Below are 25136 nucleotides of genomic sequence, written 5' to 3'. Positions count from 1 at the left end.
CTCCACACAATTTATTGCCATTTTCGTTAGTAAGCCGCATTTTTTAAAGAACTTTTTTCCTATTACTTAGAATTCTCGTTAAAATGCCAAATTCACTATTGCCATTTGCCACAGTGTTTTCATTACAAAAGTCTATTTCAAAGTGTTAATTATCTCCATTAACATTTACATTCAGTGTCTTCCCTTTACACCTCATAGTATAGATATAATATTTCAGCCAAAGAACAAGATTATTTTGTATAGTTTTCTTTTCATCCAAAAATCCAAAAATAAAATTATTTTTTGTTATTGATATTTGAAGATTGGTTTTATGTTCAAAACAAACTTCAAATTCTCTTAAGAAATGCTGAACACTATCACATTCCCAAAACAAATGTTCAATTGTTTCTTCTTCTATCTGACAGAATGTACAATTCTTATCATCTCTAATTTTGATTTTGAATAAGTATGAGTTTGAAGCTAAAATTTTGTTCAGAATTCTGTATTGAAACCATTGCAGTTTACAATTACTTGTAACTTAAATTTAAAGGGCAATCTGAAGATCATTTTCCATTCTATGTCATTTAATTCAAATATTTCATTCCACTTTCTTTTACCAGTAGGTTCTGTGCAGTTTTGATTGAGAAGAGTATAAAATTGTCTTGATTTTTTGCATCGTAAAAGAGTGTATATACTCGACATAATCAGAGGGTTTGTTAATTTAATAATTTTTTTTATCAAATTTGACTTTTTTCATCCATGCTTTAATAGTATTTATGACACTCATATATTCTAAAAAATTAATTTTCACTTTTGGATAAATTTTACAGAAAGATTCATAAGTCAGGAACAAACCCTCTTCATCAATAAGGTCATTATGGTATTTGATATTATTGTGAAACATGGATTTATTAAGAAATGCTTTCCCACCCACAAGAAAGTTAGAATTGTAAAATATTGGAGTATCTGCTGTTACTGTAAATGGATTTTGTTTATGCTGTAACTCAATCCAAGAATCAAATACATCAACCCAAAAAAAAAATTTTCAGCGATGTCTTTATGTTTTTTATGTATTCTATTCCACATGTAGTAACTTTATTAAGATCTAAATTTGGTATGAAATTATGCAAACCCCTATCTGAAAAAAGGAGTTGTCTCATCCAAAACAATTTTAAAGAGGCTATAAAAGCCTTTACATTTATCATTTTTAACCCACCATCCTCATATTGCTTTACGATTACTTCTTTTTTAATTCTATGTTGAGAATGGCTCCACAAGAAAGAAAAGAATAGTTTATCTAATTCTTTACAATAGCTGTCATCAGGATTTGGAATTGCCATAAAAATATGATTTAATAGAGGCAAGACCAGAGTTTTGATAAGGGCTATTCCAGCAAAAAAATATATGGGGGGAGAGAAGGCACTTTATTTTTAAGACAGCCACCCATACAATTAAATTTTCCTCTGCTACCACCACCCATACAATTAGATTCTCCCCTGCCACCACCACCCATATAATTCAATACTTTCATTTAACGTAACAAATGGATCAACCATGATATTTTAGAACTTAATTCTAGTTTATATTTTTAAAAATGCAAAAAGTATAAACAATAAAATGTCTTTCTTTGTTGTTTCATCGGGAGATGAAGGTAGCAATAATTGCAGAAAAAATTACATATTTTGGTTTCCAATGCAATTTTGGTAGGGAGAAAAAAAGGATGATCTCAGCATATAAAATGAAAGAAAAAATGCAATTAATTTGTATACTCTGGAAACATGCAAGTTGTAGAAACCTAAGCTCTGTTTGCTTATTATATACGAACAGTTTCACTAGACTAATGATGTGGGATATTGTCATATCATTTCTGGACTAGATGTGCATGTCCTTTTTACTCATGTCATGATCTGGGGGCTTGTTAATTGTTGAAATAACAAGAAGTTGATATTTTTAATGATATAAAACTAAATAAAATATGAATATATTATACCACTTTAAATTTAAATTCACATATATTGTTACTCTCTTTATTGCTTTTAAAAGACAAGTGTCTTATTACATCAGTTACAATATGTATACATAAAATGGCATTGTATAGTGGTGTACAAATTCAAGCAAGCAATGGAGAATAACTTTTCAACGAGTTAGGTTTTCTCGCAACTTAAGTGCAAGACATAGATATTTCCCTAAATTACAAAGTGTATGCATATAGATTGTGACTTTTTTCCTTTGACTTTCCCCCCTACAATCTCTCGTACAGGAAACTCGCGAATATTCCATTTGAAATTTCAGTCCCAAGTATAATATTTACCCGATTTATATCGCAATCAGGCAGATTTTCCACTCTGTTAAACGTAATGGTATACCAGGTGGGAGATTTCATATCCAAATTACCCCGAACATCTCATAGTCTGTCGAAATTCACACCTTCGGAAACAACGGTTGTGATTCCCTGATCCTTGATTTTGTTAAACAACAACTCGAGTTTTGGTAATTATAACCTCACACGACGCTGCATGTTAATTACACGTTAACCAATTGATAGCTTGGGTATAATAATTGATTCAGAGTGCCGATTAAAGAAGATCACCGCCGAACTATTACCTGTGCATTTTAAAACGAAAGTGTTAGGGGCCATAATTCCCAGAATAGTCATGCTCGACTGAAATCGAAAGTAGGAATCGCATTGTAATCGAAAAAATGTAGTCGTTTCATAAAGGTGAAATTACATGAAAAGGTTGTAAAACTCATGATCGTTGGTTGCGTTAGGTGGTCGTTTAGGACAGGTACAATTGGTTAGGTAACGCCTTGGAGGGGAAAGGTTTACGGTAACATTGAGTTATCTGCCCATTTATCAATCTTTTTTCCGTACTTAAGTTAATGTAGAATGGCTCCGCTTTTCTTCTTTTGTAATAAAAGAAATGTAACGTGATACGTTTTCATTTTTATCATAATTCACAGGCACCCATGTTTTTTTATTTAACCTGGAAGACAACCACCCATACAAATATATTTTCCCAAAAAAATATCGGCTGCCGTCCCCCCCCCCCCCCCCCCCCAATACGTTTTTTGCTGGAATAGCCCTAACAGTAATTTTTCCTATTGGTGTCAAATGTCTTTTCTCCCATTGATTTAAGATTGATTTTATTCTGCTTTAATAGCTTTGGCTGATAATTTAGTTTTACATGTTCTGTAACTCTACATCAAAATTAATTCCAAGTAGAGTAAACTTACAAGTCCCCCAATTCAGATGAAAGTCTTTAGAAAGGGTATCCTGACTATATTTTTTTGATCCAATCCATACTGTATTGGTTTTTGAAAAATTAACTTTTAGTCCTGACATTTCAGAGAAGTGTTGCAATACTTTTATTGTTTCTAGAAGGGATTCCTTGCTACTATCAAGTATAATTGATGTATCATCGGCTAGTTGTGAAATTTTCTTTTCATTATTATTTATAGTTATACCTTTAATACTTTTATTTTCTTTTATCTGTATAGCTAAAATTTCTGCGCAAAGAAGAAAAATATAAGGTGATAAAGGATCACCTTGTGTACATCCTCTTTGAATGTTGAAAGATGCCGAGAGATTGCCACCTTGGTTAATAGTAGATATGATGTTGTGATAGAATAATTTCACCCATTCATGAATATCAGGTCCAAACTTAAAATAAGTTAAGGTCTTTTGTATAAAATTCCATGAGAGGGTATCGAAGGCTTTCTCAAAGTCAATAAGTAGTAAAAGACCTGGGATTTCTTCTTCTTCAGTATACTGCATAATATCATAAATTAGTTGAGTATTTTCTCCTATATATATATACCTATTAGAAATGAAGCCAGTTTGATCAGGATTGATAAGTTTATCCAAGTACTAGTAAATCTTTAATCTATTTGAAATGGTACCAGAAGCTATTTTATATATAGTATTCAGAAGTGTAATTGGACACCAGTTTTTAAGATAGTGTCTTGGTTTGTCTCCTTTAGGTAAAAGTGTAATAATTTCATGTCTCTGTGTTATTGACAGAGTGCCATTTTCATATGCATAGTTGATAGACCTTACATCAAATGTACCAAGGTATCTCCAAAAAACCTTAAAAACTCAGCTGAGAACCCATCAGAGCCTGGTGATTTATTTGCTTTCATTTTACTTAGTGTTGTAGGAGCCTCCTTCAATGTAATTTTACCTTCTAAAAGCATAGATTCCTCTCTGGATAACTTGGGAATATCCTCATACAGTCCACTTCATTTATATTGAAGTTGGTTATTTTGAAATATCTGTTATATTGAACTTAAAATAGATGCCCCGGTAGCAATATTTGTATAGTTCAGCATTGGTTATATTGAACTTCAGATATAATGAACAATTCAGGTCGGTTCCCTGAATTTCATTATATCCGGAGTAGACTGTACTTTAATTCAGAATTTAAGTCAACTATGTTTATTTCCTGATTAGGTATTGAATATAAATTGTCATAAAATTGCTTTGTTTCATCCAATATTTCAAACTGGTCTTTAATTATCTTCCCACTATCTTTCATAAGTTTGGGAATTATCTTACTAGTAAAATTTCTTGATTCTAAACTACAAAAATAATGTGTTGGTTTTTCTCCTTCTTCTGTCCATTTTGCTCTGCTTCTTACATATATTCCTTGAAGTCTATGGTTTATGAGTTTTTCCAGTTTTTGTTGTTTTTCATTTATTTCCTCTATATTGTGTTCAGAACTATTTTGTTCTAAAATCTTAATTTCTTCTATTAATTTTTTTTCTTCTTTCACTTGTTTATTTTTTATATATGCAGAGTAAGAAATGCTTTTTCCTCTTATTTCCATAAGTAAAGTTTCTAGGAATAACTGATCATTAATTTTGAAACATACATCTTCATCTGACTATTAATATCATAAACAGGAACTGCATATTGTTTTTTCAAATTCAAAATAACCTATCTGATACAATCTAGATATTCCTTATCACCAAGTAAAGAATAATTGAATTTCCATAAGCCTCTTCCCTTTTTAAAATCATAGAAAGTTAAATTCAATATTATCATAGAATGATCAGACCTGTAACTTGGTTCAACTGTACATGTATTAAGACAAGGTAGCAATGACTCGGACATGATAAAAAAAAAGTCTAATCTACTTTGTTTAAATGGGTTTTTCTTTCTCCATGTGTACCTGCGAAGCGATTCATGGAGTTGCCTAAAAGGATCCATATACATGTAGTTATATCCTTTCATAATCTCTAGTACTTTTTCTTTAGCCTTTGGGTTATTAATAGATTTGTAATTATAGCAATCTAGTTGTTTATTTAATACTAAATTGAAATCTCCACACCATATGATATTACTACAGTTCATTTCTTTAATGGACTGTTGAATATTTTCATAAAAATTTGGTGAATCAGTATTTGGACCATATACTGTACATAAAACAACCATATGACCCTCTATACATACCTTCAGTATGTGATAATTTCCATCTTTATCACCCTTTTCCAAACATACTTTAAAATCAAAATTGTTATTAAAAAGTATTGCTACCCCTCTTGAATGCGAAGTAAAGGAACTAAAGTAGCATTGGTATCCCCACATATTTCTCACATCATTCTCTATTTCATTGTAAAAATGGGTGTCTTGAATACAATATATATTATAGTTTAGACTTCTTAAATAGTTAAAAACATCTCTTCGCTTTGCGATATTGCCTAGACCTTGACAATTTACAGATAAAATTTTAATTCCCATCAATATCAAAGAAACCATATGAAAGAAATAAAGCATTAAAAAGAATATATGTAATAATGACAACAAGTTCTTGTTACTCTTTTTTTTTTTAAATACAGGCAAGTGTCCTACTTGGTTATTTGTTTTGTCCAATATAAACCGGAAGATTATTGAAGAGGCATAAGTTCCAGAACAGCCTCGTAGATATGATCGGAAATAGTATTCTCAGAAAGGAAGCTCATCGTTTCACATTTGCTATTTTTTTCTTGATTTCGTCAAAGATGTCGAACATCACTCGCTTTTCTCCAATTTGTCCATACACACGGCCATTGAAATACCAAGCTGATTTGACATTTTCGTTTTCCAACAACGTATTAATCAGCTGCCCATTAAGTTGAGTCACATCGTCACAGAGACGAATTCCATCAAAGGACCATCAAACTTGGTATACATACTCCTCATGCCAAGTGGAGGATGCCTTTTGTTCTTCAAGGTCAGAGATCAAGGTTGTAGTACCACTTGGGAAAACCTTGTAGGCAGGATATAGACCAAACCGTTGGGGTTAGGACCATCAAACTTAAATTGGTACACATACACCTTATACCAAGCAGAGGATTGTTTCTCAAGGTCAAAGGTCATAGTATCATTTAGTAGGAAAATCTTGTTTTTGTTTTGGATACAGATATTGCCCTGAAATTTAGTCATAAGCTTCCTCTCAGAGAAATATAAGTTTAGTTTGCAATTCAGTTGGATTGGTGCACCATGACCTACTTTAGGGGTAAAAGTAGGTCAAACAATTCTCCAGATTTTTTGGTTATGATTACAGGAGTTGCCCTGAAATTTTGTCAAGACCTCCATTCAAAGAAATACATAATCAGTTTACACTTAAACTTGATTGGTGCACCTTGACCTACTTTAGGGCTTAAAGTAGGTGAATTAGTTTTCTGGACTTTTTCTCATCATGGATACAGATATTACATTGAAGATCTAACGGGCGTATGTCTTACCATTGGCAGTAGTCTGGTTAAGACTCTTATAGAATTTTTACTTATCCGTGTTGCTACGTGAAGAAATGTGGTAAAATGTGCATTTTCTCCTATTGTCATGACTTGTGTATGTGTAGACACTTGTATTCTCTTTGTTGATGTAAAGTGGTGTCTGGTCTGTTACATGTGCCCCCTCTCTTATTTGTACAGGAGCGATGTGTGGAGATGTATGCTTCCAGTATGGCCGCTGGCCAGTGGAATGACAAACAATGTGGAGCCACACGAAATTTTGTTTGTCAGCAACATCGAAGTAAGGCTGCACAAAGTCACGTGACAGCAAATTGCAGCACATTGAATTTCAGCTATATGTCATGCTCGTCATCTCATTATACATACCTTTTGTAAAGTTACTGTGATAATGTTTAATCACTTCTAAAAGAAATTAAAGTTGACATAGATCATGTGCAGGGATTTTCATGAAAGAAACCTTAGTTTGGTTTTACTATATATTTTAGCGATCATAAATTCAATCTTAAATTAACATTAAAATGGACATTTTGTATAGTTAGATTCAGTCATTCTTTCATTAAAGCATGCATCATACACAATGCATTGATGCACATAAACACTCTTACAACGTTCCTGATTGCTCAATATTTTTATGTAGAGAACACTGATACAGAGTTCCTGATTGGTTATATTGATGCACAAAGCACTGTTACAGAGTTCCTGATTGGTTAATATCTTGATGTACAGATTACTGTTACAGGGTTCCTAATGGGTTAATATCTTGATGTACGGAACACTGTTACAGAGTTTCTGATTGGTTAATATTTTCATGTAGAGAACACTGTTATAAGGTTCCTGATTGGTTATCATGATGCAATGAGCACTGATACAGAGTTCCTGATTGGTTAATATCTTGATGTACAAAATATTGTTACAGCGTTCCCGATAGGTTATCTTGATGATATATTGACAATAATGTTTTAAATGATAAGTCTGTTTTGGGGGCTTCTTATCACACACAGGAGTCCAGCAGTGTGTCTTGTAACTGATGTCTTCTCAAGGCCTGAAGACTAGAGACTGAGAACTGCTTTAAGCTTATCATCAGTAGAAAATTTCAAATTCGTTTAATCTTAAACATCTTCATAATTTCCAAGCATAGTTAATCAGTGATGCATAGTTATTTGAATGTAAAATATTTTGGGTCACTAATGTACGTTGAAAGCAAACTAATATAGGAATTTTTGACTTGATTAATACTCAGTTTATGGTCATGTAAAATGTATGAATTTATCTTCCTTTCCCTGAAGACCCTGCACACACAAACACACATGCACATCCTTTATATACAGTACTCCAATTGTTTTCAAATTAAAAGGTACCTGCATTTGTATTTATCAATCCTACCTATAGGAATATATGATCGGATGGAAAATTGCTCTTGAATTGTTTGTAATTTTAATTAGAGGATATATAAATTATATTATAGATCAAATATATGCAAAACAAACCTTATATACTATAAATATTACTTGCTAAAATCCTCTTCAATATATGTCAAATCAGCCCATGGAACAAGGGAAATTTCATAACTTACAGTTGATTGAGGGCTTATAACATGGAAAATTTCCCAATGGGGGACATGTAACATGGTAATTTTCATAATATTTATTATCAGTTTATAATGGAGGACATGTAGTATGGAAAACTTCCTAAGATATATAACGGTTGATGGAGGGTACGTTAAACAAGGGGAATTTCCTAACATATATAACAGTTAATCGGAGGTATATAACAAGGGAAATTTCCTAACATATATAACAGTAAATAGGGGGCATGTTAAACAAGGGAAATTTCCTGACATATATAACAGTTAATCGGGGGTATATAACAAGGGAAATTCCTAACATATATAACAGTTAATCGGGGGTATATAACAAGGGAAATTTCCTAACATATATAACAGTTAATCGGGGGTATATAACAAGGGAAATTTCCTAACATATATAACAGTCAATCGGGGGTATATAACAAGGGAAATTTCCTAACATATATAACAGTTAATGGAGGGCATGTTAAACAAGGGAAATTTCCTAGCATATATAACAGTTAATTCGGGGTATATAACAAGGGAAATTTCCTAACATATATAACAGTTAATGGAGGGCATGTTCAACAAGGGAAATTTCCTAACATATATAACAGTTAATCGGGGGTATATAACAAGGGAAATTTCCTAACATATATTACAGTTAATGGGGGGCATGTTAAACAAGGGAAATTTCCTAACATATAACAGTTAATCGGGGGTATATAACAAGGGAAATTTCCTAACATATATAACAGTTAATGGAGGGCATGTTAAACAAGGGAAATTTCCTAACATATATAACAGTTAATCGGGGGTATATAACAAGGGAAATTTCCTAACATATATAACAGTTAATGGAGGGCATGTTCAACAAGGGAAATTTCCTAACATATATAACAGTTAATGGGGGGCATATAAAACAAGGGAAATTTCCTAACATATAACAGTTAATGGAATATTATTTGGATATACATGAGACATCTTTGATCCTGTGCTTACAGAGTCAGGTGTAGCCGTGACCTCAGTTCAAGGTTCATGTCCCTTGGGATTTGCAATGATGGGAGCAAGTTGTTATCGCTTTTTCCCAGCAAACGGAGCCGCTGGATCATGGACTCAGGCCAAGCAGGTATGCCAACAGAACGGGGCGAAGCTGGTGGAAATTAATGATGTTTATGAAGACGGATTTGTTCAGTCCCTTGTCGGAAATTTAGCTCCCAAAGGATACTGGATTGGACTAGCAGATCAAACAGTAAGTGCTAAAAAGTTATTCATGTATAGTAAGAAATATGACAGTATCTAATAACATGTACCTGTTGATTAATGTAGATCTAGACTGCTGTAGACTGTTGATTGATGTGTAACTTCTATAGACTGTTGATTGATGTGTAACTTCTATAGACTGTTGATTGATGTGTAACTTCTATAGACTGTTGATTGATGTGTAACTTCTATAGACTGTTGATTGATGTGTAACTATATTTTATAGTCTTCTATAGACTGTTGATTGATGTGTAACTATATTTTATAGTCTTCTATAGACTGTTGATTGATGTGTAACTATATCTATAGTCTGCGGTAAACTGTTTGTTTAGTTTACAGTTTGGTCTGTAGTTAATAATTGTCTTCCTGTGTAAATTATTTCTTCCTAATTCTAAATTCAGTATTTCTAATTATGTTTTCCAGTCTTCTGGGTTATATACCTGGTCACAGTCTGGCTGGCCAGTGACCTACACAAACTGGGGAGACGGGGAGCCAACCAAGGGAACGGGGGAGGGGTGTGTAGCCATTATCAACAACAAATGGAATGACACCTTATGTAACCAACAGCTGGGATTTGTCTGTCATGTTAACCACAGTAAGTGAACGACACCTTATGTAACCAACAGCTGGGATTTGTCTGTCATATTAACCACAGTAAATGAACGACACCTTATGTAACTAACAGCTGGGATTTGTCTGTCATATTAACCACAGTAAGTGAACGACACCTTATGTAACTAACAGCTGGGATTTGTCTGTCATATTAACCACAGTAAGTGAACGACACCTTATGTAACCAACAGCTGGGATTTGTCTGTCATATTAACCACGTCCTTATAGCTGTTATAGCTTTCACTTCTCATCCGTAACATCGTGGTAGATCCGTAATGTCATGGAATAGATCTCTAGTACCATCAACAAAACTACGGCATTTAAAATGATACAATAAACCATAGTTATAGCAGTGAAACATAGTTATAGCAACCCTTCAGGGCCAGTGAAACACAGTTTGTTATATAACTAAATTTCATCATATCCAATACAATTTTCAATATTTATTTCCTCTCATCAGGGAATATAAATATCATTTTGCAATAAGAGTGAATTCGTTAAAAGTTTGTTTGCCATAAGTGTGTTTTACTGTAGCTTGCTAGAGGGAGTCTCGTTTAAATCGGGACGATGAACACGTAAGTTGGGGTAATCTGTGTTGTGCAAGTGCTTGCTTATAATCTACACTCTACTTAATCCCACATACCATCAACTCAACTCAATCCACATGTCAACTTATTTCTACATATCAACAACTCAATCCATATATCAACAACAACTCAATCCACATAACAACTCAATCCACATATCAACAACAATGTTGAATCCACATAACAACTTAATCCACCACAGGCACTCGACGTTTTGAATATCTATAACAAAAAATTGTCTTCCTGTAAACATAATATTCACAAGGTATATCATGCCGCCATCTTGGTTTTCTTTTTTACCAGCTGCATCGCTTGAAAATTTCGGAGAAAAGTTCGATATAAGAAGATAATTAGACCCCTACCTCTGTCAAGGTCTTACCTCTCGCATCGTCATGGTGAACTGGAAATAAAGTCCATTTATCGGCTATAATCAACCGTCAAACATCGTCTACTGCTTTTCAAATGCGAAAAATCGCTGAATGGTGGACGGAAGTTGACATAATTTCGGGATAGCCCTTTTTTCATTGGTCGATAAAATTAAAATTAGAAAATATCATAATTAGTAGAAAATATGTTCTAGAGAGCGACGTAATGGATCTTGAACACTCTTCTATTAGTATATACTTTATTTTTTTACAACGTTAAACATGGCAGCCTAGTTGAAAGTAAATGTCATACATAATAAGAAAAGTTCACAATTGAATTAACACGTGCACACATACACATGGGTATATACTCTCAAACATTCACAGTGACATTTATACATCCAAATATCCTGTCCTGCTTATCTGTAAATTATCAGTGTTGTCACAAGGGGTGACAAAATGTGAGTTGGAGTCGAAGCAAGGGGGTGGGGGATCATTAGCATTTCCAATGTTGTTTTGGTAATGCGATAGATGTACTAAATTTCCCGTGCCAGCCTGTCGCGAAACCACACAATTGTGTCCGAATTTCAATGTCTGAAGGGCTGCAACTACCCTGCATTCAGTGCCACCCCTTTTTCCCCCCGCACAAGCGTCAGAGGGTACATTAGCAAGGGAATTCTCATTTGCATAATTACGTCAACTTCCGTCCACCTTTCAGCGATTTCTCGCATTTAAGAAGCAGTAGACGATGTTTGACGGTTGATTATGGCCGATAAATGGACTTTATTTCCAGTTCACCATGACGATGCGAGAGGTAAGACCTTGACAGAGTTGCTTCTAAATGGTAGGGGTCTAATTATCATATTATATCGAACTTTTTGCTGAAATTTTCAAGCGATGCAGCTGGTATAAAGAAAACCTTGTGAATATTATGTGTACAGGAAGACAATTTCTTTATTATAGATATTTAAAACGTTGAGTGCCTGTGTAATCCACATATCAACAACTCAATCCATATATCAACAACAACTCAATCCATATATCAACAACTCAATCCACATATCAACACAACTCAATCCATATATCAACAACAACTCAATCCACATATCAACAACTCAATCCACATATCAACACAACTCAATCCACATATCAAAAACAATAATCCCATGTCATCAACTATACTTTAATCCCACATATAACTACAACTGTGATCCCACATATTACAAACAAAATTCACAGTGCCTAGATGTAGACCATCTTATACTTAATCCACCTACGTGTTCTTGTTTCTCGTCTTATTTCAACTATGGTCCAGCTGGACATGTCATTACTGGTGATGTTGATATTGTTGAATATGAGAACCTGAAATCACTTATTTTTAAATGTCCTAAATTCAGAGAACTCTGGTCTTTCAATTAGCAACAGAACTTCATCTCTATTGTGAATTCTGTCGAAGATTATGCCAGATGATGGACTAAATATGAAAATTCAAGAACTTGATACCTTTTAAGAATAGATAAAAAGTATAAGAGGAATGTTAAAATCAAGTATTAGACACATCAAAACAAAAGTATGTACCATCTATCCTTCTGTATTTTAGTAAAGCAGAAGTGATAAAAGAATTAGATAAGTTAAATGAGGAATATGTTTTGGTTCCAGCTGACAAAGCTTGTAACAGCATTGTCTTTCTTTGTAAGGCTCATTTTATTGTATTTTAAACTAACTTGGCATTATTTCCACATTTTGTAATTGTAATTATACTCCCAAGTTCCCTTTCAAAGATGAAATTCTTTAAAATCATCCTTCTGTTTTTAACACATCTAATATCCCAGTCAATAGGACAAATTTGATATTAGTTACTGTACCCATACTGGCTTAATAAACTTCACAAAATCCCTTACATAGATACATTGTTGAATCTAGTAAATGTTCTACCAAGCACCTAGCTGTCTTTGCTCTTCATGAAAATATTAACATATATCAAGGAGAAACATCAAACATATTGTGCCACAACGATTGTGGATTTTAAAAAATTCTAAAGACCTTTAAGTAAATTTGAAGTCACAAAACTTTTCTCAATCAACAACATCACAGTATATGACTTTTAAACCCTTTACACAACCATTCCTCATCATAGATTAAAGAATAGACCTTTTGACATCATAGACAGTTGCTTCTTCAACAAAAATGGAAATAGGAAAAATTCATATCTAGTGATCAGTCATTCAAAAAATTACTTTGTTAAATACCACTCTGATTCTACACAGAAGTACTCTGAAGTTGATATTAAAAGAATGTTGCATGGAGTTCCTCATTAAATAAACAATATCTTCATAATCTTTAGTGATCAGGTCTTCCAATAGTCTGTTGGAATTCCCATTGGCACGACTTGTGCTCCTTTGTTACCTGACCTGTTTTTATATTCTTACAAGGTAGAATTTATTCAAAAGCTTCTACATGTGAAGAGGATATCTCTTACTGAGCCCTTCAAGCTAAACATTTATAGATATATTGACGATGTTTTATTGAACAATTACAATCATTTTCATTCATATGTCTATTCAATATATCCCAGTGAATTTGAAATAAAAGACACCACAGTCTTCCACATCTGCTTTGTACTTAGATAGTTTATTGAACATAGATTTTAATGACAAACTAACAACTCAACTTCATGACAAATGGGATGACATCAGCCTCTCCATTATCAACTTCTCTTATTTATGTACAAATATTCCATGATTATCACCTGCATATGATATTTATGTCTCTCAACTGATTCTTCTGTGTATGATCAGTTTTTAAATTGAGGCAGGCTACTGACAAACAAGCTGATGTTACAGGGGTTTCAACAGTCTCGTTTAAAGTCAGCATTTCGCAAAATCTATAGTTGTTATATACAGCTTACTCTACTATATATTGAAGTCGCTTATTTTGAAATATCGCTTATTTTGAAGTAAAACAAAATCCCCAGTCTCAGTCTCTTATTTTCTTTGCATTAAAATATCAGTTAAATTGAAATCGCTTATATTGAAATATCGCTTATTTTGAAATCAATTATCGGTCCGCTGAGTAGATAATATATTGTTTTTATAACGGCTATATTGAAGTCACCTGCGATAGTAGTTGTCCAGGTTGGTGGCCTTATAATTACACAGGTAGGTGTCAGTTAATTGGTTTCCTGTGGATTACTTTTCATTGCGTGGTTTTATAGGAATAAAATAACTGTGGGGTATAATCACTCTTTAACAGGTTGATGACGGGATCGTTTGTAGAATTTGACCTCGCCACAAAAAGGACAACTTTATCATTGGACACCAAATACAAATTGATAATTGCAATAGATATAAGAATTTGAAGTCAAAATTTGAAATTACAATTTTGCTTAACCCCAGTAATTTCAAACACCTTACCGCTATCACAGTGCATTAAAAATAGTTTTTGAAAGATTGGGTTCACATTAAAATCTCCAAATAAAGTCTATAACATCTGACGCGGACAACGACAATGTCTTTACAGAAAACATGATGCCACTTGCTTATGTTAGTGACCTTTATTTTTAAAAAAATGATTCTGAAATCCTGATGTTAGACATACATGTACATGTGTGTCAAACGTTTTCACGGCGATCGTTTCCAGGGAAGAACTTACTTCCGATATTATATACATGTACATACTGCAAGAGAAATATCGGCGACGGAAGCAAAAACGAAATTCTGGATGAAAATGTGACGTACAATCAACCTTGAAATTGTATGTGTAGATTTAATAATAATATAATAAAAAGATTATGTACAGACGCTACCTAAAGTAGACGACGACATTTTTGTAGACATCGGAAATTGAAATATTCATTCTTGGTCAGCTCAATAAGAATCAAAAGTTAACAAAACTTACATATTGTTTTAAAAATAAAAATCTTCAGTGGACTAAATTTAATCAATTATCTAGATGTTGTAAATTTTGTAATGTAATAAATTCATATTTCTGCTTTCGTAATCAGGATTGAGATGCCAAATGAAGCCTCCGATATGGTCGACATTTCCGATTTCGCTTATTTTGAACTTCGGTTATATTGAAAGAAAAAGATTGGTCCCCTGAATTTCAATATATCCGGAGTAAGCTGTAGTTGTTATAATGTTCTAATTTGCCATTACAACCTGTCGTTTGGTCAGTGACTGTCTGATGTGTGTCATACCAATTGACTACAAATTACTCTGTTTTACCTGATCAAGATATAGGGCTCACAGCGGGTGTGACCGGTCAACAGGGGATGCTTACTCCTAACCACCTGATCCCATCTCTGGTATATCCAGGAGTCCATGTTTGCCCAATTAACCCTTAACTTTCTATTCTATATAGGAGTTATGAGATTGATCAACTTAATCCCACATATCATCAACAACAATATGCTATCAATTGCCTGTTTTAAATCACTCCACTAAATTTTATTGCTGAGCTTAAGCTTTGATGCTATGATTCAAAGTTTTCAATTTAACATATTTATCCTATTGCTTAGAATATTTGAAATGGGGTCTGTTATTTAGAATCTTATTTTGAAAGATTTTTAGTAATAAAAATTTGAATTGGAGAAATGTTTAGATAGATATTAAATTCTAAGTGAAGTGTTGTTGTATTTTCCTTTAATGATAATATAATCCTTATTCATTGATAAATATTTCAAATCGTCAAAACAACAGTAAATACACAAAGATCTAGTAGCTATTACTGGTATAAGATAGTTGTACTGTATTTAAATAAGGGACTCTTAATTTTGTAGAGTTAAAAATATCTTGGGGGGGGGGGGGGGTATTCAATAGAATGAATGAGGTACTTGTTACACATGTATTTTGAGGGGGGGGGGGGGGGGATCATGATCATGAAGAAATCCACAATAATTCTTGTATTTCAGATCACGTTCCTCCCACCCCTCCTCTGTCATCTGTTAGTTGTGATGGAGCTGCTCCTATAGCTGTCGGGGAGAGCTGTTTCTATATCTCTGGATTCAAAACTAAGACCTGGCCAGAGGCCAGCTACATATGTGAGAGAATGGGCATGGAACTAGCCAGTTTCCATTCCCTGGCTGAAATGACCACGGTGTTACAGAAGTTCCAGACTTATCAAGCACAGCCTGGTGAGGAAGTGCCCAGATTCGCAGAAAATATTTGGACAGGGATGACTAAAGGATTCTCAGGTTTGTAGAGAAATACCGGTTCAGGTTCATTTTAAATACACTGTTCACAGTCGACGTGTCTTTGATGAAATTTATGTTGGCATGCTTTTTCAATGTGTGTTTTTAGATGGATTTCAATGGAAAGATGGTTCTGGTGTGAATTTCCTTAACTGGAATAAAGGTGAACCATCCGATTCAATGAGTTCCTCCCAGGAGGAATGTGTAGAAATGTACACAGATACTGGCAAATGGAATGATGTCACTTGCTTCACGAAACGAAGATATGTCTGCAAGAAAGCAGCACGTACGTATATGTCAGTGATTTTTTCACGAAAAATCTTACAATTAAGATGAAAATTTTAATACATTGTTATACTTACATAATTCTTCACTCAGGTATTCTTACTCAGGGCATAGTTGCACTCAGTTGAGTGTAAGGCACATACAAATTTTTTATCTTAGCATGTCTTTAAGATGGTATATTTCGTCTTTCTCTAACCTTTAATTTGCTTATTTAGGCTAGTCTGTTTTTACAGGTATGGTGCATGTATTGTTCTCTATATTGTGAATATTGTTACAAAATTTCTTTGGAATTCTGAAATTTTAATGTAGCGTTGATGATATACTGAGTTGGGTTACTAACATGATGTGTGTGATTTTTTTTGATTTTTTTTTTTTAGTTGCAGAGTAGGACTCTGTTCGTGATGTTTGAAACTCAGCTTTTTATTTTCCATTCATAACTCAAACTAGAGCAAAGTCTTCTGAAGGCGCTATTAATATGACATTTCAAAACATGTACCGTGGAAAGATTTTGAAATACGTTACAATTATGTATTCATCTATTTTCGGGTTCTGTAAGTAATGTTTTCTTTTAGAATCAAGTACCATGGGATTCTCATTGACAACAGGAATCGTTCCAGTGACTAATCTTTTGGGTCCCTTGAACTCTGTGAATCCCTTCGGTACCACGCCAATTCCCACGAACCGCATTACCCCCAGTCCACAGACCATTCCAGTGATAACCCAGCCCCAGGGTGTCGGACAGGGCACAGCAGCCCCACAGAAACAGTCTTCGTCTAACAATAGTAAGTATATATATATATATGTCTATAACAATCCTCATCACTCAATAGTCAGTGTATATATGTCTACAACAGTCCTCATCACTCAATAGTCAGTGTATATATATCTACAACAGTCCCCAATAGTCAGTGTATATATGTCTACAACAGTCCTCATCACTCAATAGTCAGTGTATATGTCTACAACAGTCCTCATCACCCAACAGTCAGTGTATACATATGTCTACAACAGTCCTCATCACTCGATAGTCAGTGTATATATGTCTACAACAGTCCTCATCACTCAACAGTCAGTGTATATATGTCTACAACAGTCCTCATCACTCAATAGTCAGTGTGTATATATGTCTACAACAGTCCTCATCACTCAACAGTCAGTGTATATATATGTCTACAACAGTCCTTATCACTCAATAGTCAGTGTATATATATATATGTCTACAACAGTCTGATCATTCAATAGTCAGTGTATATATGTCTATAACAGTCCTCATCACTCAATAGTCCGTGTATATATATGTCTACAACAGTCTCATCACTCAATAGTCAGTGTATATATGTCTATAACAGTCCTCATCACTCAATAGTCCGTGTATATATATGTCTACAACAGTCTTATCACTCAATAGTCAGTGTATATATGTCTATAACAGTCCTCATCACTCAATAGTCAGTGTATATACGTCTCTATAACAGTCTCATCACTCAACAGTCAGTGTATATAGATCTACAAGTCCTCATCACTCAATAATCAGTGTATATATGTTTACAACAGTCTCATCACTCAATAGTCAGTGTATATAAGTCTACAACAGTCCTCATCACTCAATAGTCAGTGTATATATATCTACAACAGTCCTCATCACTCAATAGTCAGTGTATATATGTTTACAACAGTCCTCATCAGTCAATAGGCAGTTTATATGTCTACAACAGTCCTCATCACTCAATAGTCTGTGTATATATGTCTACAACAGTCCTCATCACTCAATAGTCAGTGTATATATGTCTACAACAGTCCTCATCACTCAACAGTCAGTGTATATATATATATCTACAACAGTCTTCATCACTCAATAGTCAGTGTATATATATATATCTACAACAGTACTCACCACTCAATAGTCAGTGTATATATATGTCTACAACAGTCTTATCACTCAATAGTCAGTGTATATATGTCTACAACAGTCCTCATCACTCAATAGTCAGTGTATATATGTCTACAACAGTCCTCATCACTCAATAGTCCGTGTATATATGTCTATAACAGTCCTCATCACTCAACAGTCAGCGTATATATATATATATATATATCTACAACAGTCTTCATCACTCAATAGTCAGTGTATATATATATATATCTACAACAGTACTCACCACTCAATAGTCAGTGTATATATATGTCTACAACAGTCTTATCACTCAATAGTCAGTGTATATATGTCTACAACAGTCCTCATCACTCAATAGTCCGTGTATATATGTCTACAACAGTCCTCATCACTCAATAGTCCGTGTATATATGTCTATAACAGTCCTCATCACTCAACAGTCAGTGTATATATATATATATCTACAACAGTCTTCATCACTCAATAGTCAGTGTATATATATATCTACAACAGTACTCACCACTCAATAGTCAGTGTATATATATGTCTACAACAGTCTTATCACTCAATAGTCAGTGTATATATATCTACAACAGTCCTCAATAATCAGTGTATATATGTCTATAACAGTCCTCATCACTCAATAGTCAGTGTATATATGTCTACAACAGTCCTCATCACTCAATAGTCAGTGTATATATGTCTACAACAGTCCTCATCACTCAATAGTCAGTGTATATATGTCTACAACAGTCCTCATCACTCAATAGTCAGTGTATATATGTCTACAACAGTCCTTATCACTCAATAGTCAGTGTATATATGTCTACAACAGTCTGATCATTCAATAGTCAGTGTATATATATCTACAACAGTCCTCATCACTCAATAGTCAGTGTATATATGTCTACAACAGTCCTCATCACTCAATAATCAATGTATATATATGTCTACAACAGTCTCATCACTCAACAGTCAGTGTATATATGTCTACAACTGTCCTCATCACTCAACAGTCAGTGTATATATGTCTACAACTGTCCTCATCACTCAATAGTCAGTGTATATATATGTCTACAACAGTCCTCATCACTCAACAGTGTATATATGTCTACAACAGTCCTCATCACTCAATAGTCAGTGTATATATATCTATAACAGTCCTCGTCACTCAATAGTCAGTGTATATATATGTCTACAACAGTCCTCATCACTCAACAGTGTATATATGTCTACAACTGTCCTCATCACTCAACAGTCAGTGTATATATGTCTACAACTGTCCTCATCACTCAATAGTCAGTGTATATATATGTCTACAACAGTCCTCATCACTCAACAGTGTATATATGTCTACAACAGTCTCATCACTCAACAGTCAGTGTATATATGTCTACAACTGTCCTCATCACTCAACAGTCAGTGTATATATGTCTACAACTGTCCTCATCACTCAACAGTCAGTGTATATATGTCTACAACTGTCCTCATCACTCAACAGTCAGTGTATATATGTCTACAACAGTCCTCATCACTCAATAGTCAGTGTATATATATCTATAACAGTCCTCGTCACTCAACAGTCAGTGTATATATGTCTACAACTGTCCTCATCACTCGATAGTCAGTGTATATATGTCTATAACAATCCTCATCACTCAATAGTCAGTGCTCTCTGCTTCTTTCACATGTATAACTACCATTTTAGTATAGATTTGTTCCCGAGAAAATTCTTCAGATGTTGATATAAGCTTTATGACAATTTGTTATTGATCTAAAAGTGTTACTTACTTGTTTGAATTTTCCCTTGTGTTGATTTTTCATGTAATTGATCATATCAAAGTCACGTGGTTTGCCACCATGAATATTACCTACTTGACCAAATGACTTTGGACGAAGGTCATGACTTTAGTAGAGTATGGTCTTGTAAAGTTTCTTTGTATGGTACAAAATTAAGACTTTAAATTAAGCTAGGGGTGATTTGCACAGGCAGACACATTATTTAATCCTCCCCCATCAAAATTTGTTTTCAGTAGCGTGAATTATCAATCACTGAACCAGATATCAAATACAATCACTGAACCAGATATCAAATACAATCACCGAGCCAGATACCGAATACAATCACTGGACCAGATTTCAAATATGATCACTAAACCAGATATTGAATTTGATCATTGAACCAGATATGAAATACAATCACTGAACCAGATATGAAATACAATCACTGAGCCAGATACCGAATACAATCACTGAATCAGATTTCAAATATGATCACTAAACCAGATATTGAATATGATCATTGAACCAGATATCAAATACAATCACTGAACCAGATATCAAATACAATCACTGAGCCAGATACCGAATACAATCACTGAACCAGCTTTCAAATATGATCACTAAACCAGATATTGAATATGATCATTGAACCATATATCAAATACAATCACTGAACCAGATATCAAGTACAATCACTGAACCAGATACCGAATACAATCACCGAGCCAGATACCGAATACAATCACTGGACCAGATTTCAAATATGATCACTAAACCAGATATTGAATATGATCGTTGAACCAGATATGAAATACAATCACTGAACCAGATATCAAATACAATCACTGAGCCAGATACCGAATACAATCACTGAATCAGATTTCAAATATGATCACTAAACCAGATATTGAATATGATCATTGAACCAGATATCAAATACAATCACTGAACCAGATATCAAATACAATCACTGAGCCAGATATCAAATACAATCACTGAGCCAGATACCGAATACAGTCACTGAACCAGCTTTCAAATATGATCACTAAACCAGATATTGAATATGATCATTGAACCAGATATCAAATACAATCACTGAACCAGATATCAAGTACAATCACTGAATCAGATACCGAATACAATCACTGAGCCAGATACCGAATACAATCACTGGACCAGATTTCAAATATGATCACTAAACCAGATATTGAATATGATCGTTGAACCAGATATCAAATACAATCACTGAGCCAGATATCGAATACAATCACTGGACCAGATTTCAAATATGATCACTAAACCAGATATTGAATATGATCATTGAACCAGATATCAAATACAATCACTGAACCAGATATCAAATACAATCACTAAACCATATCAAATATGATCACTAAACCAGATATCGATTACGATCATTGAACCCGATATCAAATACGATCACTGAACCAGCTATCGCATATTACAATCACTAAACCAGACATTGAATACTATCACTGAACCAGATGTCCATTTTATTACAATACAATATTAATTTCAGTAGAAATACAGTCTACTCTGGATATATTGAAATTTGGGTGACTGACCTGAATTGTTCGTTATATCCAAGATTGAATTTAATTGATGTTGAACTTTGTAAATGATATCACTTCAGATTTATTTTTACTTCAATATAACAGTTCAATATAAGCTACTTCAATATAACAGATAGTTCAATATAGGTGACTTCAATATAAAAGATAGTTCAATATAAGTGACTTTAATATAACAGACAGTTCAATATAAGCAACTTTAATGTAACAGATAGGTCAATATAAGCTACTTCAATATAACAGATAGTTCAATATAAGTGACTTTAATAAAATAGATCTGATATAGTTCAATATATTAAGCGACTTTAATATAACAGATAGTTCAATATAAGTGACTTCAATATAACAGATAGTTCAATACAAGTGCCTTCAATATAACAGATAGTTCAATATAAGTGACTTTAATATAACAGATAGTTCAATATAAGTGACTTCAATATAACAGATAGTTCAATACAAGTGCCTTCAATATAACAGATAGTTCAATATAAGTGACTTCAATATAACAGATAGTTCAATATAAATGACTTCAATATAACAGATAGTTCAATATAAATGACTTCAATATAACAGATAGTTCAATATAAATGACTTCAATATAACAGATAGTTCAATATAAAGGGGAGTAGACTGAGTTCATGTTGTATACAAATGAAAAACTTATTTATCCTCGCCAAGCTGACTGAAATGAATATCCCCAACTCAAAAGTTTTTTTTTTTTTTACACCTCTTTGTTACAAGATATGGTTGTTGTTGTTGTTGTTGGTAGTTATGCACGTGCACAGCATACTCCCCTCAGTTTCAGATGAACAACTTGTCTTTACTTGGCTTAAGTTGGAGAAATAATTGTAAACTAGCTGTAATCAACATTTTCATCTCCAATATCTTTTCAAAACAAGAAAAACCTTTAATCATAGAATCAGTAAGAACATCTTTTCAATGTGTTTGTGAATTGTAATATCACTGTCTCCAACAAATTGCCTGTTTTATTTCCAGATAACGGACTGTCCACAGGGGGCCTGGTCGGCCTATTGATTGCCATCATTGTAATACTGGGGCTGTTTGTCTTTGGAATACTATTCCTAAGACGACGACAGAGTCCACCCACCACAGGGGGAGTCGGTGGATTTGACAATGCCATGTACTCATCATCCGAGGGAGCCGTGAACATAAAAAACACCAACGGTGGATACGGCGCCAATGGGGAGGATGCATGACGTAATCAACAACGTGTGACATAATTAACGACACACGATATAATCAACATCTCATGACTATCAAACAGTATTAATCAGATACCTGAGACCACACATGACGGATAAGTTTTGAACCGTGTGTGTAACTTCAGAATGCATTTCCTTCCACTGTTTGATTACAGTGACACAAATTGTAATGGAATCACGTCTTCATTTGTGTTTAATCAATGTCTGTCTCATGATATGTTGATATTCATTTTCCAGTAAATATATACGATGGACGTATATCTTATCATCAAAATACATGGATGTTGTTTTTTCTTTAGAATAAAGTAATTATACATCTGTTTTATTCCCGACAGTACATTGCACTATATGTTATATTTGTCTATGCTCATGAGCAAAATATTTGTGCAATATCATAATATTTACACTGTCAGATGTTACTGGGGCATTTTGTATTTTCATAACATTCTTAATTGTTAAAAACATTGCACCAATAAAACAAAATTATAACACCATATATAGCTATGTGTTTTGTTGTGAGCAGCACATTGAGAAAGCTGAAAAACATTTATCATTTTGATATACATGTATACACATTTCATCTTTATCACGAATACAGGAAACAGTATATGATACACCCATCACAAGGGTTTGTCTTGAGGCATTTGTTTTCTATGAAAAAAAAAGGGTTGTATCAAGCTGCACCAAATTATTGCATTTTATTCCTCTCAAATGTAATATTTCCTCAAAACTGACCCCAAGGCCAAAAACATGGAATTTTCTCAAAAATTATAGAAAATCTAAATGCTTGCCATATACACATCTTCAGTACCCATACAAACACTCTATAAGATAAGAGGGTCCTCACCTTAAAATTGTGGGAGGAGTTGGACAGATAAACCATATACCATCTTCATTTTAAAATATTTAAATAAAGGGGCTTAACTCTTGTGAGAGGTAAATTTGATTGAAATTGCAACATGATCCAGAGTGACCCACAAAGAAGCTACACAGCCAATTTCAGTTCGATATGTCTGTGACAGAAATAAAAACAGAAATCCCCGGACAGACATACATGTACATCACTATACATGTACATCCCTTCTCCAGACTGGCATGTTAAAAAATTAATGAAATGATATTGGTCGTCTTTTATATACTGGTAAACAGAAACTGAGTAATTAAGAAAAGTATGAATAGAACTTTACGTCACAAATTTTTCACTTGAGGATGTGCAATTCAAAAGTATAGGAACTGATAAAAGTGAGATTTTGAGCTACATAAAGATACTTGCATTTATATGGACACAATTTAGGCTTAAAATTTCTGATTTTATTTTTTCCATTTTTAATGTTTACAATGTTTTAGTATTTCTAATGGTCAGCAAAAAGAATGACAGTTGTCGAGTTACAAGGGAGATACAGAGCTCACAATTCTTTGTTATGTAAACAAGCCTTGCGTCAAGTTTTTATTTGTACACATAGGTTAAATATACAAGTAAAAAATTTCATTAAAAGCAGACTTTTTCAATTTACAACTTAATTCTGAACATAATTAAGCAGATTCTAGTGTTACATCACATTCATTTTGTTTTAAACATATTTTGTATTAAAGGGGCATGGACACGATTTGAGCTGAAGATCTTCAAATTTTATTTTTTTCATTTTTAATGTTTAAAATGCTTAATAAAGGTATTTCTAATGGTCAGCAAAAATTTGAATGTCAGTTGTCGAGGTACATGGGAGATACAGAGTTCAATTCTTTATGATGTAAACAAGGCTTGTGCCTTGTTTTTGTTTACATATAAGCTAGATGTACCAGTAATAGTTTGTTTAAAGCAGATTTTTCAATTTACAAGTTAATTCTGAACATAATTTAATAGTTTCTAGAGTTTAGCACATCTCATTTTGTTTTAAACATGCTATTTTCTATCATACAATCTATATGTAAACAAAAACATGGCACGAGCCTTGTTTACATAACAAAGATATGCGAGTATTGTATCTCGCTTGTAACTCAATGACTGATATTCAAATTTTAGTCGACCATTAGAAATATGTTAGTTAAACACTGTAAACAATAAAG

The 25136-nt window shown here is 33.5% G+C and overlaps 1 protein-coding gene and 1 long non-coding RNA gene across 3 annotated transcripts in view; both read left to right on the top strand.

Moving 5' to 3' along the window:
* Positions 1-23568, top strand: part of LOC125667745 (macrophage mannose receptor 1-like) — a 59360-nt gene extending 35792 nt beyond the window's left edge. The window contains exons 30-36 of one of the 2 annotated variants that reach the window (XM_056139991.1): positions 6895-6994; positions 9283-9530; positions 9965-10136; positions 16018-16299; positions 16406-16582; positions 17199-17363; positions 22846-23568. In XM_056139991.1, coding sequence (XP_055995966.1) covers positions 6895-6994; positions 9283-9530; positions 9965-10136; positions 16018-16299; positions 16406-16582; positions 17199-17363; positions 22846-23066 — 1365 coding nt within the window. In that variant the 3' untranslated portion in view covers positions 23067-23568. Of the gene's footprint in view, positions 1-6894; positions 6995-9282; positions 9531-9964; positions 10137-16017; positions 16300-16405; positions 16583-17153; positions 17364-22845 lie in introns of both variants that reach the window. The other variant, XM_056139990.1, reaches the window with a different exon arrangement.
* The window catches only part of LOC130046849 (uncharacterized), a 107803-nt gene that overhangs the window by 57565 nt on the left and 25102 nt on the right, over positions 1-25136 (top strand). The gene's annotated exons all lie outside the window — the stretch shown is intronic.

The sequence above is a fragment of the Ostrea edulis genome, chromosome 6, assembly GCF_947568905.1.
Source record: "Ostrea edulis chromosome 6, xbOstEdul1.1, whole genome shotgun sequence".
NCBI classification, from domain to species: domain Eukaryota; kingdom Metazoa; phylum Mollusca; class Bivalvia; order Ostreida; family Ostreidae; genus Ostrea; species Ostrea edulis.
This window is presented reverse-complemented; position numbering and strand designations above follow the sequence as displayed.